This window comes from Necator americanus, chromosome IV, assembly GCF_031761385.1.
Source record: "Necator americanus strain Aroian chromosome IV, whole genome shotgun sequence".
Classification (NCBI taxonomy): Eukaryota; Metazoa; Nematoda; class Chromadorea; order Rhabditida; family Ancylostomatidae; genus Necator; species Necator americanus.
The window spans coordinates 19,208,326-19,226,511 of record NC_087374.1 but is presented as its reverse complement, the minus strand read 5'-3'; the positions used below and the strand labels follow the sequence as shown (position 1 = coordinate 19,226,511).

The following is an 18,186-nucleotide window of genomic DNA, read 5'->3' as shown; positions in this document are numbered from 1 at the left end:
TAGGCGCGGTCCATGACGATTAACCTCACCGGCGGATGCCTAACACTGGCGAGTCGGCAGGTGTCAACGACTCGATGGCGTCGATATCGGCTGATTCGGTGTATGTGTCGAAAACACCTGATTCGCGTAGTGCCGCCAGCAAACTTTCGCAACTCGGTTGCTGTGTGAGAAAAACAGAAGTCTACTAAGGTTGTCTTAAAAATTAAAACAGAACAAGTGAGCGTGTATCGTGAAGAGAAAGAAGCAGCCAGCTTTGCCTATAGATGAGAACGAAGGCTAAGCATTAAATAGGCAGTTCAAAAGCTGATTGAGGGGTAAAATGAGCAGCTATCTCTACAAAAGCGCCAAAAAACAAATACTAACGTAATTATACCAGAATTAAAGATTAGAATAAAAGCAATGAAGTACTTCAATGTTACAAGTAGGAAATTTGAGAGGATGCCAATAATATGGAATGCTACCTGTTCTGGAGGCACCGTATTTTGTAAGGTCATCCCGTTCAGCTGTCCGTTGATATGTGAAGTGGTGTAGATGGGACGTCCAATGTCAGGATAAGCCGAGTAGTTTGAGGTGCTCCTAATCACAGAGCCGTTAGTGTAAGAGAAGGGTGACGGAGTCATCGACGGTTGTTGATAGGTGGCGTAATTCGTATTCTGTAAAAATATTCAGATATACGGTACCATACAAACCTTTAAAGTTCAATTCTACAGTGAAAGTAAGTATAGTACGAAGAGAAATAAAATTCTAAACCTAAACGTTGCTTCCACTTAAAATTTCATAAAGTAAAATCTAACGGATGAACGGAACCTACCCTGCCGACAGTCGCATAAAGGCCTCCATTTTGGAACATCGGAGGAGGAGGAATGAATGATGTTGGTGGTGATGGAGCATAGGACATACTGGGAATCGTGGTGCGATTCAGAGTACTTGAAGCTAATGGACTACCATCGGGATGCGGAGGAGCGATTGTTAGCCGGACCGTCAAGCCGGAAGCCTGGAAATACAGAGCCACTAGTGGCACGAGGTTCACAGCTGGTGGCTGCGTTTTGTGATCTACAGTAGATGAGTGGGAATCCAAGTGAAACGGATAAATTCTACACATAACACACCTTGATCAAGCCAACAATCTCTCCGTGCGATAAATTCAGAATATCGATACCATTCACCGCCACCACACGATCACCAACTTTTAAACGTCCACATTTTTCCGCTGGTGAATTTTCGAGAATTTGACCTAAACGATGGATTTCCAGCAAAAAATTTCCGTAAATGTCATGTAACATTTTTTTATGCAACAAAGATTTCTAAGCATGAGAACTTACCAATGGTAGATCCAGTTCTATTCAGCGATGATATGATAATGAAACCAAATCCATCCGTATCATTCCGAGACAAAGTCACGTCGTATTCACCAGATCCGCTCATAGTACCAATCAATGGTCTTTCCACATGAAGCGATTGACGTCGTAGGGAATCTCCAGCTGAAAGCAACAACGCTAGGACACCTTCTTCTTGTTATCGCAATTTTCATCCTTAATCGCTCCAAATTTCTCACTGCCATAACTGCAGAAAAATAAATGGACAAAAGGTGACTTTAACGTTCCGTACCCATCCTTGGCCTGCGGACCACTAGCTTCACGTGCTTGTTATGGGCAGCATGTTCAAGAAGGGAGACGGCCTCGGCATGGCTGACACCTTCCACGTTACGACCGTCAATCTCGACGATCTCGTCACCTTCTTGCATTCGGCCGTCTTCTGCTGCTGCACCACCGGGAACCACTTGACCAACAGTCAGCAGAGTGTTTGTCTTTAAAAAAAATTGTGGACAGTGGACAATTATTCCATGAACTATTCTAAGCAATCCTTCAAATCATTCCATTCTATCTGATTTCTATTTTATTTCATTTCAGCAGAAAAAAAAAAACTTCAAATACTCCTCCTAATCTACTTTCAGCTGAGTTTAAAATCACAGATGACTTGAACGAATTATTATTCAGTAGCTTTGAGAAGACTAACATTTAATTGATAACTTCAAGAAAATGCATGAAATTGCTGCGATATTAAGGGAAAAAGCTAAAGATCACAGCAAAATCCTCAGAAGAGGGAGCAGAGACAGGACAGAGAGGGAAAAATTAAACACAGTTTACCTACCTCACTTCCACCGAGTAGTCGAAATCCAAAACCGCTAGGTTTTCGGATCAAATTCACAATGATTAGATCGGTTGGCCTTAAAAGAGGAAAGAACCTTCATGTGACGCTGCATAGCTTCCTCATAGCCAAAATGTTCTCACTTATTAAACTGAAAAGCACTCAATGGCATGTAGTTAGGGGTTGCAAAACCCAGTGTTGTTGATGATGACTTCATTCTAGACCCGGCTCCTGTTCCGTCCCATACGTCAGTTGGTTGGGTAACGTTTGATTGCTGAGAGGAAACAAAATTTACAAGTTACTCTACTAGGACCAGAAAAGGAACAAAGAGGGGACTGTAGAGAATACTGTATTCTTACTCTTTGTAGCGTTTGTGCCCTGGCGTTTAACGTTGCTGATGATGGTTCAGCTTCATGTCGTCCACCAGAAATGGGTGCAGGCGTTTTTGAACGAGGTGATACGATAGGTAATGGAGTGGCACGTGTTTGTTCGCCGTATCGGAATTCCGCCGCTGGTGTTCGGGATCTGAACACAAGCTGTGAACTCATCCACGCAAATGCATCTGGGTGGACAAATAAGCTGTTTCAGATCCTATTTTTCACCAAATAAGGAGATACTTGCAAAGGAAATAAAGCCCGTTCAACTCTTCTTAAATAATAATTGACTTCTGGTAACTTTCTTCGTGTGAAGATGGGGTGTTTTGGTGAACTAACTTCATAAATAATGGTCCCGGGTGGTTCACAAGCCACGGGGGAGGTAGCTAGGTGTCACCTGAGGCGAGTGAAGTTATACACAATTACTTATACACAATTACAGTACAGCATAGCACTTATATTCGATACGCCCTCACCCGGAACGTGATTCGAGCAGCCATTAAAGGTTTTGACCCATGGACGGCGATCTTACACGAAATTCCTACACATGGTCGATCCCTTCATCCCTTGCGGTAGATTTTCGCTGAGTCGAAACACACACACACACACACACACACACACACACACACACACACACACACACACACACACACACACACACACACACACACACACACACACACACACACACACACATACACACACACACACACACACATACACACATACACACACATACACACACATACACACACATACACACACATACACACACATACACACACATACACACACACATACACACACATACACACACACACACACACACACATACACACACATACACACACATACACACACACACACACACACACACACATACACACACATACACACACATACACACACATACACACACATACACACACACACACACACACACACACACACACACACACACACACACACATACACACACATACACACACACATACACACATACACACACACACACATACACACATACACACACATACACACACATACACACACAAACACACATACACACACATACACACACACACACACACACACACACACACACACACACACACACACATACACACACATACACACACATACACACACATACACACACATACACACACATACACACATACATACACACACATACACACACATACACACACATACACACACATACACACATACACACACATACACACATACACACACACACACACACACACACACACACTTGTGCATGTTCCTAGGATACAGCATTTGAAAAAAGCATGCAACTGGGGAAAGAAGTATACCAGGAACGTGAGAATGCTGTGGTGGTAAAACTACTCCCTTCCTGAAACCCAACCGGAAATTATGAACTAGCGAACTAACAATTTCAAAGATGGCATTAGCTGAATAACCTTGCTTTAGTTCATGAAATGCCACATCCACACATAATAAATGACATTAGAAACTAGGTGGCGGTAGCACAGTCACGAAATTTCGTGGAAAATGAGGCGATTAAACGGCTAAGGTAAGTCGGAAAAAAGATGAACGTGGTAAAATTAGCGGGTGGAAGAATCCCTACCTGTGCTTAGGTGAACTTCTTCTGACTACCAGACGACCTCGATGTCCTATCGGACATTCTCTGAGCATGTCAACCAGCTGAGTATGAGAAATCGCTCGAACATTTCGACCATCCAGTTCTACAATCGTGTCACCTTCAAGCAGATTGGCGCATTGCTCCGGATACAGGATCTTTTTCACACGTTGACCCTGAAGAGAGCAGGAAAGAATTGGCAGAAAATACACAAAAGTAGATGGATAAAAAATAAACTCCACCATAAATATATCAAAAGGAGTGAAATATCAACCAAATAAAGATTTTGTGAAGAGTGCACGGATAGGATGGAAATAAGTAGTCAAAATCTGATAGAATGAACAAAGACGGAAATATCGACCGGAAATATGTTTTTCATAGGTTTGAGGAAGTTCTTCACGCATTATCACATGAAAGGGATTACTTCCTCAAACCGAGAAATGTCAGAAAACAAAGAGATTTGAAAAAATACCGAAGCACTGTCCGCAATAGTGAAGCCAAAGCCTTCCGGTCCTTTGATGATATCGATGTCGTGTAGATCTCGACTTTTGCCGCCTGTTTGGTAGACATTTTCGGTAATTATCTGTAAAATGAACGATTCTGGTTACAAACGATCGTTTATTAAATCATGGCAATAGAGATTAGTTTCTCTATGATTCCATAGTAAACAGGAGGAGAAAAAACAGTACAAACAGCTGGAAAATAAAAAGACAAGCCAAAAAATACAAAATACATAAAAAGAGCGGTGGATTGTGATTGTGAGGTCGGTGCTGGACTTACGAAAACAGGATGGAAAAGGCGCGACAATTCAGGAAGCAAACTCAATTCTGATTTTCTTCTGTTTTTCTTGTTCTGACTTGAATAAAGTATGTCTTCTTTTTTCCTTCTTTTTCTTTGATGCACCACTGGTATATGAGAATGAATGAATAAATAAAAATCCAAGAAATAGAGTGATGGAAAAGCTACGGGCGACAAGAGGACGTAAGCACGTAGCGATGTTGCTCTGAGAATTTAGAAGACAGAGTGTAAGTAGAAGAGAAATGAGCGAGAAGGGGGGAGCAGGAGCAATAGTTCAGGCGAAAAGCCTCGAATCCTCGAAACCTACCCGGTTCGATGGATCAAGCAATAGCGGATAACCGCGGCACACTTGTATTGCAACCGGATCTCCGGCGGGAATATTCACAAAAATTCGACACGCATCCGTTTGTGAGGCACCGAGTAGAAGTTCACCATTCACACGTACCAATACGTCACCAGCTCGTAAAACACCATCCTCCGCGGCAGGACCACCAGGCAATACGGATTTCACCTGGAACACAGGAGCACGATGAACTAACTGAATTGCAGGGGAAACATTAGAGTTTTGACTGTAAGAAGAGTCTTTTCGTGGGGGGAAATAGAATTGTTTTATATGCTCAGGCGAGCTGTGAGCACCGGTGCAGAAACCACGAATACCTCGATGTGCTCTCAGCCACACCGAGGAAACGTCCCTTCCCCGCATTAAAGGCTTGCCTTCAGGACTCGGAGCTTTAACGAGGCTTCAGTGCTCAAAATTCTGGCTCGTCATGCAAATAGCGATGCAGGCATCAAAGCTCAGTTCTCCCGAAGAGATCAGCTTTGAAGCTTCCATGAAACGAAACAATCCTACCGACCCATCAATTAGCCATTTGAGGATGCTTTCTCATTTTGGAAGGACGGCACAGAGTGAGACATTTTTTTGCTACCCGGAGGGTAATCCATAATTCAATATACTGCAGCGATGCAGAGGTCTGCTCTGAAGGTTGCATGCTTCTGCTTTTCACGAAACGCAGATATGTAAGCTCAAAAAAAGAATGTTTGCAATTTCGGGAATAGTTTCTTTCCTCTGGTTACAAACACACGGAGAAGTAGAGTGCGCACAACACGTATACACGCAGAATGGTGGAGACATTGCACACATTTTTGGCCGTTTCGATGTATTTAGTTCATCTCAAGGTATACTTGTGCGCTAAATTTCTGTTAGACATTAATTCTATAGTGTATCAGATTACAATCTACATCGATATAATCTAAAAGAAAGGGAAGTTTACACTGATTCAAATCTTGAATAAACAGTAACAGTACAACAGAATTTGCTCCATCAAAATCCATGAACTACGAAAAACACATCAAGTGAACCAGTGAGAAAGTGTGCGCAGCAGTTGCATAATCTTCAACTTTATCATTTCTATTTGAACTCCTGGAAAAGCACATGCGCATGTGCCGGGACTCATGTCCAGCCGGACGAGCGTCGCGCGTCCGCCGCAACACAACACTCTTTCTCTGGTTTCTACACGCGTCTCAGAAACGTGCGTCCACCTAACAGGACGCAAGTCGGAGTTGTTTTCTTCAAGCAAACACAGAAAAAGGGGCTTCGGAATCTAAAATTAGCGAAGACAATGAAGACACGGATTATCACTATTCTAATCGTGACATTAAATTGTAAAAATGCCAAGCTGACACTAGTTTTTCTTCTAGATTTTTCTTCTTCCCTTCCCTTTCCCTTTATCATTAGAGTCTACCTTATCCTTTGGATAAGGTAGACTCTAATGACATCAAGAATTAGATGTCCTCAAATAAGCAGAGTTGAGCATTCTGGCGCCACCGTGGGAGCTGGAAAGCACCAACTATTCCACAGATTTTGTTTTCCACAACTCCTAAGGTGGCGCCCCGAGGGAACTAAAAGGGAGTCGGCGCTATTTCATGATGTACGGACAAATGAGACAACTGTCAACATTCTGTTAGATGCGACCGGCAGATAAAGCAGAACGATCGCCAATTCCGAAGTGCTACCAATTAGTAAGTAGGCCCTATAACGAAAACATGCGGAATTTGGCTCTGTCACCTCTCAAAAGACAATGCGCATTATTGAAAACGTCACTTTATGTCTTGCCTTCTCGTTTTTGCAACAACACACTTTGGGGCCTTTGTTGTTGTCGACGTGGCGCGGCGAGTCGAAGTCGTGAGCGCGCATGCTCACAAACGAATGAGCTGGTTGCAGAATTCTGCCAGAACTCGCCCTCGAATCTTATAAACGGTAATCCTGCCTGTATAGAATGACAGGGAAAGGGAAACTGTCCCTTCAGTCACGTGCCCAACAAAAGAAAACATCTATGAAAATAAATCCTACATGTTAAACGATGGTCCACGGAAAGTTTGTCAAGTACGGAGCTGTTTACTTCGAACCGCTCTCTTCTACAACAAAAGTGAACAATAATAGCTGCCCTAACCTGAAGAAACGGCACTTAAGTTTTCTCCTATGCGCTTAGCTTATGGCAAATCTAAGAGATTCCCGAAACTCCAAGAAGCCCTCAAAGCCCGGAAAAACATGTTTACGTATATTGCCTCTCTCAGTCACTTTCTTTCACGAGGGTTTTGGCTCACCTCTCTTCCGGTAGGAGAGATTCCCGAGAGTTAAAAGTTCGAAGAGAATTATTCCCCGCGTATCAGCCAACATTCCACACGAGTTATTATTTGAAGACTTAGACCGAACAAAACTATGGAGCACTCAATTTGGCAAACAAAACGAATAGAAAAGTTTTAGGATCATTATCCTTGAGTTCTTGAATTCGCAAAAATACAAATACAGGTCTTCACAAAATCCCATGAATAACGACGAGTTCTGCTGTGCAATAAATACTGTCTAGGAAAAACTGAAAATTTAGAGCATTTCTTCTCTCAATGTTGAACTTTTACTCGGCATAGGAACTATCTTGAGAGCGGAGAGAAAAAAAAGTACTTCCGAGGGCTGCGTAATCACCTACTTCGACTGGCGTCAATACCAAATCCTAAACGGAATAGAAATTAATGTCGCGAGTGCTTATGTTTACGCGAACAACCGCGGCGCGTCCACAGTCCCCACCTAACACGCGTTCCATCCGCTGTTGAGCGCCCAGCAATAAAACGAGGATTGTGGCTGTTCATAGTACAATGCTCATATTATGTTGTAAGCGATGAAAAATCGGAGGAGGTATAACGATTCCTGCTAGTTGCACAACTTCTTCATTTCTTCCTAATATACAGAGGAAAAATGGCAAAGAAAAAATTGCTAGAATTTGGAAGAAACTCCCTACAAACACTCACCTGTATGAACTCGTCCCCTTTACTGGAAGCGTCATTTCCAATCAGAGTGAAACCAAGCCCCTTGGCACCCTTCACGATGGTTGTGCTGACCATTTCCCCTCGCAACTGAGCTGGATCTCGCGTGAAATACGGATTGCCGCCGCCAGTTCCCAAGATCACCGACTGTCTACCCTTTATTGTTTGGTGTGGCGGTGAATTTCGATGACCATTTGTTGTGAGCTGCAATCGGATGTTTCGCGGCTACTCGGCTCAAACATGGACGAGTTCCCTCGCACGTACCCCATTCACCACATGACCACTCGTGGCGGACGTTGGCACGGTGTCGTAGCGTGACATCGCGGTCTTTGAGGTGCTCGGCCGTTCGTATTGCGTTTTTTTGTTGACGTGACTGAAAAAGTGTGGATGGTTCAAAGATTATAATTGTGCCTCCGGGAGAAACTCTTCCTAGAGTAATTCCACTTCAAAAACGAATTATGTGCGTCGAAAATGAAGTGGGCTGCGCTGATTGGAAATCGGCGGCGGCGCCGCGCCGCTCGTTTTTTGCTCCGCGCTTTTTTTCTTCAAATGGTTTTATAAATGCCTATTTAAAGGATTCGATTTTAATGATTTATTCAATGGAAAAAGACGTAGAAGTGATTTAAAGCTCTTACGAATTTGTTATTCCCAGGACAGAAATTAAAAATAGTCAGAAAATAATCTCGTAGAAAAAGAAGTCTGCAGAGTACTCGAGACGACCTCAGGAAAAGGAGGCATTTTCCTTGATGTTTTCAAAGAAATTAGGTCTTCTTTTTTCAAAAGAAATATACTGACCGCTACAAGTAGGCGTTTAATCAATCAAACCTGCTCGAAGTGTATTTTTCTATACGTCGTTTGTCCACTGATGACATAACGTGGTGTTAGCGGTGGGCCTTTCGTTGCTGCTGAGAGACAACAGCGATCTGAGCTCGAGAAAGGCGCAGCACTGAGTCACTCACCGCAGAGAATTTATCGCAGAAAGAAGCATTGACTGAGGAACATCAGATAAGTATCGATGAAGAATGTAACCACGCCTAAGCGAACATCCATGATTTATAGGTGTGCAGAGGTTTTTACATAGGGCTCGCGAAGTCGTCAAAAATACTGGTATTTTCTCAACCGGTTGAGAAACAAATAAGTAAACGAGACAAAATAACTCGGTCTTTAGAGAAAAGCGATTTTCCTTTACACTGGTAAATGAACCTATTTTCACCAAATATGAGTTCTCAGTTGTTTGCAGATGAATGTCCAGAAAACCAAAATTTCTAGAAAACATTTATTTTATCAAGCAAAATGAAAACGAACATAAAAAATGAAGACGTTTTTATTTGTTTTGTGACGGTTATTCGTGAAGCTACCGAAAGCCGTAGTGATCATTAAAAAAAAAACGGATATTATGAGTATGAAAAATTCGTATTGATTTCGCAAATCGAAATCGCCACTATTTTTGCAGTACATTCCGTGGAAAAGAAACTTTCATTCCCACGTTCTTTCAGATTCATTAATCTAACAATGTTTTTTTTTTGCAAATGAGGTCAGAGCAGGGAGGATCTGAGTAGCACTGGGAACCACTTGTGTAAAAATTAAGTAGTGCTGGTAATTCACCGGGATTAATTTATTACTTGGTACCGAGTAATTTAAACACCATAAGAAGAATTATTTGCATCTGTGCTGCTATTCGATAAGTACCTCACCATTGTAAATATTAACTCATGGTTATTTCAAATCATGTTACGTCAGTTATGAGTTGATTTTTGAGAAAAAAAAGCCTTTCCGGTTTCAGGAGTAAGAAAAGCGACTACAGTATTCTCTTCGAAATATTCGAATTTATTTCCGTTTCTTCGATATATTCATTCGTTTTCACGTCTCTCTCGGTTTTCCGAGAACTCGAAAAACCATTTTCTAAAAGTGCGGATCTAAAATAGTCCAAGGTAGAGTTTTCCTCTTTCTGTCGATTTCCAAAGTTATAAAAAAATGTTTCTATGTACACTACTTTGAGAGCTTGCGCAAAGCACACAAAAAAAATAAAGACTAGGTAAACAATAATATTAAACTGAGTGGTACCAAAAACAAAACTTGAGGAACTTCTACGCGATATTTCAGAAAACATATTTTGATGCAATAAAATAGTAATTTGGTGTAATAAAAAAATAAAGGGTAGGCAGCACGTCCTGGCAGTGATTCCGGAGGCAACAAGTTTCGCTGAGGTACGTATATTCAAGTGGCGGGCGCCCTCAGTAAACTGGTAACAGTTGAGAATTGAATTAGTCGCCGCGCAGCAGCTACTGCTTCAAAAAGTCATTCCCATTTCGAAGAAGCCATTGTGTGAATACGAGTAAAATGTGTCCTGTAAAAACGTTTCGCATGGAGCTTGAAGTCACTTATCGAGGAAATTTCTTCTAACCATGCCAACGACAAAGAGAACGAACGTCAGCACAACGCTGACGCACGCATACTCTTCGCCTTATGAGAACCTGTGATGTGAAAGAAACCTCTAGCGATTAGAGAAGGTAAATTATGTGTCAAAGGACAATCGGATGGTGCAATAAAAATTCTTCAGAAAAATCAATTCTTGGGCATTTTTACAGAAAAATGAGACGGCAACAGAGAACGGTGACATAAAACACTTGTGCTCACTTCATTTGTTTTAAAGACGGATTTCAAGAAAACCGGATGAATTTTCCAGAAGAAAAAAAAACAGAACAACAAAGCGAGAGAAGAAATCTTAGTTTCTCTATTCTTCAGTGGAAAGAAGAACCAGTTTGTCTTGAAAGATCTATGTTAACTTATCCGAAGTTTAACCAAAAATAAGGATGAAATCCCGATTGTAGCATTAGAAAAAAGAAATAGTTAAATTCCACTACGTGAAAGGAACGGAAAAGGAGAAAATGCAAAAAAAAAAATCGAAAAAAAAAAACAAATGGCAAAGGTTTCTCGGAAAAAAATTTCTAGCGTCCTACTACTGAGTTTCAGTAACTTTGGAATGCATCTTTTATCCCGTTCGTTAACAATTCATCTTGAAAAAATAGAAAAATCTTTTTAAGAAACATAAAAGAAGGGAGTAGTTCCTACTGGCGGACCTCTCATCGTAGATGGCACTGTCGTGTACGGCGTTAGCAACGTTAAAATAGATGACATTAGATATGAGTTCAGGACCACGCAAAGGTGACGAAGATGGCGACGGCTGCATCCAGAAACCACTCAACTCATAGCGAGCGCTTAGCAGCGTTTAGTACGCAATAGGCAGGGCTCACTTTGATCTGGTCAACCGATGAAGATAGAGCAGGTCCCGTGACGAATACTCATTAAGCTGGAAACAGTACAGGTATGAATGCTGAAAGAGTTCGCGAACAATCTGTGCCCGGTTGAGAGATCAATAGAGCAGCGTCTGCGGGGGCGGGGCACCGACCGATGGGATGGATGGTGGCGGCGGCGGGTGGATGGGAGCTCTCGCCAACGCTGAACCGTCGCTCCGATGTGTTCGTAACGAGATTTACGTTGCACATACCCAATGGGACCTTCATTCACGTTTCGGAGTGTGTCTTCATCAAATTCTTCTTCACAACAACCCAATAAGGCCAATCCCCACAATGCGCTCGCCGTTGTGAGAAAGAAAGGAAAGGATCGCGGAAGAAACAGCAGGCAGCGAGACGAGCGCACTTGGCCACATATTTAGTTCCTTCTAAGCGTCAAATTCAGGAGAAATCCCGAGGTAATTTCAAAAAGGAGTTGCGTAGTGAAGGAGCAAAAAAACTGTTAGAATAAGACAAACAAATACTTCCAGTTTCCTACCGATTCAGATTCCTTTGTTCAAATTTCTACTCTTTTTTCTCTAAATGGAGTTTTCTTCGAGCAACGATATGCCAGTTGAAGCCAACAGTTAGTTACTCAATAAGTAATTGGTTGTAATTTGCTTGCGATCCTGATTAGCTCCTATAGTACCCGCGGTTCTCAGATTTCTCCTTTAGAAAACATTTAAAAGTCTTTCTTAAACTGCAATTTTCCAGAGCACATGGGAGAAGAAAAACTTCGATACTTAGGAAGAAGAAAATTTATTGCAAGAAAGATCGTCGAGACGAATCCCAAAGATCTTCCCAATTTTGTGATTTTTTTACCAACCTTTGAGAATCCAATTCTTTCTATGAACTAAAAAGCAAAATGTACACTTTGAGAAAGACTCCTGGAATGATCTCAAAAACAATTCCGAAAATTCAATTGTACTTTGGAACGTACGCGCGCGAATACTCAAGAAGATTAAACTGGGACGACGAGAAGGGAAGACGTTAAATTCGTCCATATTACATTTGTACCGGCTCAGAAAAGTATGTAGTAACGCGGTGTGGTCACCTTACCCCACTGCCCCATAAATCACTGGTTGCTATGCTGGTTTGGTAACGTATCGAGAGCAATGAGTACCACCAATAGGATATTCAAAGATTTCTAGTGTTGAAGGCGCACATTTCATAGAATCGAAAAATGGGTATTTCCACTTGAAAAATCCACCAATGAGAGGTCCATGCGATCTGGATTTCTCTTGAAACATTCAGCTCTGACTTTTTTCAGATGAATATCATGATAGGAAAAAATAATGTCGGAATTTCCTTCAACAAAAACATTGGAGCATTAAAATACAAAATATTTGAATAATTCCCAAATACAACAAACAAAATATGCGAGCACATTATGATATAAAATAGAGTATAGAGTATTTGAAAACTTCTCAAATAATCTATTGGAGAATCTATCACTCTATTAAGAAACGATCAACTTACTCGACAAAGAAAGTCCCATACTCTGGATCATCGACTTGCTCCCACCCGGGTGGCAGGTCCCTTGGGTCATCCCATGTCGTTGTGCCCGAATTGTGGCTGAAATTCGTACCTTCAAGGTTCGACTGCTTCGTTAGAATAGCGGAGAAAATAATAATAATAATAATAATAATAATAATAATAATAATAATAATAATAATAATAATAATAATAATAATAATAATAATAATAATAATAATAATAATAATAATAATAATAATAATAAAATAATGAAAAACTCTTGACATCCTTCCGAAGTTCACCGAGTCTCGATGAGTGGTCTTATAAGCGCATGAGAATATTCGGAGATTTCATAGATTTCTAACTACTTTTTTCTTGTTGGTATTTCTAATTCTTAAATTATAGATTCAATTTTAAGGATCTTTTTGAAACCACAAGCGGAAAGAACAAGACAACTCAGTCATCCTTCTCAGAGTATTAATAAAAAAAGAATTCTCGGAGGAGTACTATAAAAGGTAAAGATGTAATAATGAATGATATTAAATAGCATAATCTAGTATAATCCCAAATAATATAGATCTTATTTTTAAGAAATAGATATATTAACGTACAGGACCGAAGCAACTCACTCAATAAAATATTTGTCGCCGTTTTCAGCGTAACCAATTTCCCAGTTCGGTGGCAGCGGTCCTTTGTTGCTGCTGCTCACCATCGCTGTTCCCTCATAACCTTCCTCCGGTCGAGGTGTTCCGTATAGATGTCCTGGAAAAGTGAATCCTGATATATGTATTGTTTGTTTATTTATTTGTTTGTCGCATTGCTACTTTCATGTACATATATAAATCAATAGTATCAGATCTATAATGATAATCACAAAAACCAATAGAAAAAAAAGACAGCCTGAAATGAGAAAATGGAGAAAGCAGTTGAGAAGTGAGGAAAAAGGAAGAACACAAAAACAAGACACATCAGAAAGATAGGTAGCGATCGACCATGTTTATCTTTGAAGGAAGAAGTTCAAGAAGGACGAAGAAGAACGAAGGAGATCTAAGATTCAACAGAACTAATGGAGATCTGCCTGTCGTTTACCCAATTTGACGTACTGAAAGCGGGCGGGTGCAGGACAATAGGTGAGAGGTTCGGCTGTGACAGCACGGTCGATGGTTCGCAACCGCCCTGGGCCAATCAAATGTTCCATCCGCCTGATTGTTATTTCCAGGAACTGGAGCTAATTCTTGTTTCTTGGATCAGCAGCAGCATAAGATTCTCAGCAAGAAAGTGCAGACGGAAAAGGAATACAAGACCAACAACGGCGAGACAGAACCGACGGCTGTTAGAGAGTGCAAAATATGAAAAACCCCCAAAATCACAGCATGGTCAACGTGAAGACGTAAAAACGAACGAGAGTACATCTGGATAGCACGATCCCGAGAAAGAAACCGTCGCCGCCCGTAATACCGTCGCAATGTCACATGCAGCAGCAATTTTGAGCCGTGAATAGCTCGGGAAAATGCATATTGAATGTCACAATGCTATTCCCATCGCTGCCGATGCCATTCGAACGAAATGCGTACGATGACTGTTCATCTGCAACAAAGCCGAGGACTGCTTATGGGATGAGGACGGTATCGCCGCTACATTTACCAGCCAGAGGCTTGGAAACGGTAGAAGAGCGCAGACAATTTTTGCGTGTTCAAGACAAGTATTACAAGGATTACTTGAAGCAAACTTCGCAAGAAAAGAAGTGGAGGGCGAAAAAGCAAGAAAGAGGCGTAACAAGCTGACAAACTACTTCAGGAGATCTTCGACCCGACAATTTCTGTGGATAACATTCAATACTACGCATGAACATTGAAAAATCGACCGTCGCTTGCTCGTAAATTGTCATAAAATAGAAATTTAAGAACAACTTACATATCACTAGATTTTTCTCTCTGAGATCTATCCAGAAGTGCCATATCGTTGAGAAAGGAGCGAAATGACGCCAAATAAGTGTCAAAAAGCGAAAAATGGAACCTAGCATAGCCTGAGGCTGTAGCTGAAAAACTGTTCAGAGATTCAAACTTTCACATTTGGTCAGAACATTCAGAAATTGTTAGAGCAAAGCACACGAAATTTTTGGTTTATTATTTTTCAAACTCATTTGTGCGATTTTGTTTGTTGTGTAAAATTGCGGTTCCTCCTTACTTTGAACCTTTGTCGAAGTACCCGAAAAGTTGCTATTAAGAGCCCAAGTGTGTCTGAACTTTGTGAGATTTTTGTTGTATGTGCACAAACGAACTTCGTTCGTACACTAGAACAGCGCAAAGTTTGAACATCCCACTTTCCGCCCTTCTTCTTTCATATCTTCTCTACTTTACATCTCTGTTAATCTCCAGAATAGGGTTCAAATTGAAAGAACCTAATCAGAACTCTTAAAACACGTAATGTACTTTAGTATGCAAGGCTTGTTTTACCCTGAGTAGGTTTTCTCGCTTTCTTATAACACTTTCTTTTCATAACTTTCCATAGTAGGGGAAAATATGAAGCTTTTGGTTAGATTTTATGCAAATATTTCGATACTATGCTCCTTAAATCGAAAAATTGAGTTCGCCACAGCATTTCGAGTTGAAGGATGTTGTTTTCGAAGCTATTCGAGACTATTCTTTTCTATCAGACTTCGCGGCCCGGGTATTTTCGCACCTCAGTCAGAGCTGGCCTACTGTACCATCGGTAACTACAGCGTTGGAAAGACAATATTTATGGGACATATTTTTGTTTGTAAGGAGTAAAGTTCAAAGTAAGGAGGAACCGCAATTTTACACAACAAACAAAATCGCGCAAATGAGTTTGAAAAATAATAGACCAAAAATTTCGTGTGCTTTGCTCTAACAATTTCTGGATGTTCTGACCAAATGTGAAGGTTTGAATCTCTGAACAGTTTTTCAGCTACAGCCTCAGGCTATGCTAGGTTCCATTTTTCGCTTTTTGACACTTATTTGGCGTCATTTCGCTCCTTTCTCAACGATATGGCACTTTTGGATAGATCTCAGAGAAAAAAATCTAGTGATATATAAGTTGTTCTTAAATTTCTATTTTATGACAAGTTACGAGCAAGCGACGGTGGCCGACGATGCCGCACCGTCACTCACCGTCGGTTTTTCAATGTTCATACATACTATTGATTATTCAGGCCTGAATATTAGGTGTATTCCAAAAAGTAAAAGATCCGTAGATTCTCTAAAATATCCAGAGGATAAGAGAGAAGTAAATTAATAAACTCCTCTACCACATCACACCTATGTTACAAAATTCGCAACAGCTGCTGTACAGTACTACTTCCTTATCCCAAAAAAGTTAATCCAGTCTTTTCAGTCCTGTTTGAGTCTGCCGCTAAAAATTCAAAAACCAAATAGCTTCAGGTCCAGAACGAACTTCTAGTAGAGTAAATACCGTGTGAAATTCAGAGATGGCAGACTGTAAACCTATCAGAAATGAGTGGAACTGTTGACGCCCGCCGCTTTCGGTAGCGAGTTAAAACGTAAAATTTGACCATATAAAAGGCCTGTACACTCCTTAAGAACAGCAAAGATCGAGAGATAACGTATTTGGAATCTCCTGCGGAAAAAGATGTACGGTCTAGCTTTTTCTCATCCAGAAATCACCATCACGACAAATCGAATCGACATAAAATTGTAATCATAAGGAGCGAGCGATTACGGTAGTCGCATAGGGACTCAAACGAGGTCCTGCTGATAGATGAAGGAGAAATGTTGTTATTGAAGAAGAACGATTTGGCGACGAAGATGACGATGGCATTACCGTGAGTCACATGCAGTGCAAACAAGAATGCATAGCCAAGAATAATCGTCAGGTCAAATAAAGGTTAGACGATGGTTAGGAGCGGAACGGGGGGAGACATGAAAAGGCCTGAACAATGAGCGGGAAAATAGACAGCTAGGCAGTCATGTGAGGCCAGCAGACCCTTCTCTCCATAATCTACGACTCCGTAGGCATAACCCACCAGAACTCGCACCACCCCAGATTCGTGGGGTGAGGCCTTCAAGAAGAAGAAAAATATCTGATCAAGAAAATAAGGCGAAATGTTGTTTCTCCAAGAAGTACTCATCACAAGTAGATACTCTCTCGAGTGAATTCTTCTTCTAATACAAAAAAACTACTGATTCATTTGAAAAGAAAACTTCGATTACGTGGTAGAAAATTCATTGGAAGAATTAGGAACGGATCAATCGCAGTCCGGTGCCAACAATTCGGAACAGTTATCGGTTGCTGGAATCGCTTGCGATTATCGAGATACAAATCGTCGTCATGGTCGTCTAAGGCCGTGTTGTCGTGAATGTCGCATTCGCAATTATGAATGAAGATTGTCGAATACGAACTCCACTGTTCTACAACCACAAAAAAATTGTGTCCAAGTTCACTATATTCGAAATAATTCCCACAAAAGAGTGAAGAAGAACCAAGTCGTAGATAAGCGTTGAAAAAAAAATTAAGCGGAAATGTTATCCAAAACGAGATCGAATGACGAATTTTAGACGACCCTTCCAAGCTATCCGTTCAGTGAAGTCCGTGAAAGATGCCGCAACATTTGAAATCTTGCCGACAGTGAGCAACAAATTTTGGCTGACAGCCAGCTGCTGTGCGGCTCCGAAAACAGTGTACAACCCTACGAAATATGTGATCTTGGAGCAGATTGATCTTGGAGTGGTGGTAAAATCGAGATCGAAGATTGAACCCAGCTTAAAAGGTCTAGACTTGTGAACTGTTCTTAAAGTGGAGCAAGAATCACAGAAATTCGGAAACTTCCAATCTCTCGAGTACGCTGGATTCGTAATTCGTACCCTAACTCTGTAGAAGACTGCGTATTTATAGGTGAATATAAATTGGAACTATCTAAAAGATTAGGTCGATATCAATCACAAATTTTCAAAAGAAAGAAAGAAGAAAATCAACTGAGAATTTCTAGAATGAAGTCAGAAAGGTGAGAAGCATTCACGCACGTTTGAAAGGCGATACCGTGCGAGAAGCGTGGGCGGATCGACAACGACGACGACTGCTCACCCCGTAACACTGCATTCAAATAAAGTGCGAAGATTCACACGGTCGCCATCCGGCCCGTGGTGATCCAACAAAAACGGTGCTCACATTACGA

General features: G+C 41.1%; 2 protein-coding genes across 4 annotated transcripts in view; one reads left to right on the top strand and one right to left on the bottom strand.

The window, feature by feature from the left end:
- The window catches only part of RB195_001904 (uncharacterized protein), a gene marked incomplete at both ends in the record, with an annotated part of 57,247 nt that overhangs the window by 2,488 nt on the left and 36,573 nt on the right, over positions 1-18,186 (bottom strand). For all 3 annotated transcript variants that reach the window (XM_064198894.1, XM_064198895.1, XM_064198893.1), the window contains 15 exons: positions 462-653; positions 812-994; positions 1,110-1,234; positions 1,323-1,481; positions 1,609-1,807; positions 2,152-2,227; positions 2,292-2,422; positions 2,508-2,673; positions 4,138-4,325; positions 4,622-4,732; positions 5,255-5,458; positions 8,251-8,469; positions 8,530-8,638; positions 13,038-13,133; positions 13,664-13,796. In XM_064198894.1, the coding sequence (XP_064054774.1) occupies positions 462-653; positions 812-994; positions 1,110-1,234; positions 1,323-1,481; positions 1,609-1,807; positions 2,152-2,227; positions 2,292-2,422; positions 2,508-2,673; positions 4,138-4,325; positions 4,622-4,732; positions 5,255-5,458; positions 8,251-8,469; positions 8,530-8,638; positions 13,038-13,133; positions 13,664-13,796 (2,291 nt within the window). The remainder of the gene's footprint in view (positions 1-461; positions 654-811; positions 995-1,109; positions 1,235-1,322; positions 1,482-1,608; positions 1,808-2,151; positions 2,228-2,291; positions 2,423-2,507; positions 2,674-4,137; positions 4,326-4,621; positions 4,733-5,254; positions 5,459-8,250; positions 8,470-8,529; positions 8,639-13,037; positions 13,134-13,663; positions 13,797-18,186) is intronic.
- Positions 14,564-14,818, top strand: RB195_001905 (uncharacterized protein; the record flags this gene model as incomplete). The annotated part of the gene is made up of 1 exon (XM_064198896.1): positions 14,564-14,818. The coding sequence occupies one exon, from the start codon at positions 14,564-14,566 to the stop codon at positions 14,816-14,818; it is 255 nt and encodes an 84-aa protein (XP_064054777.1).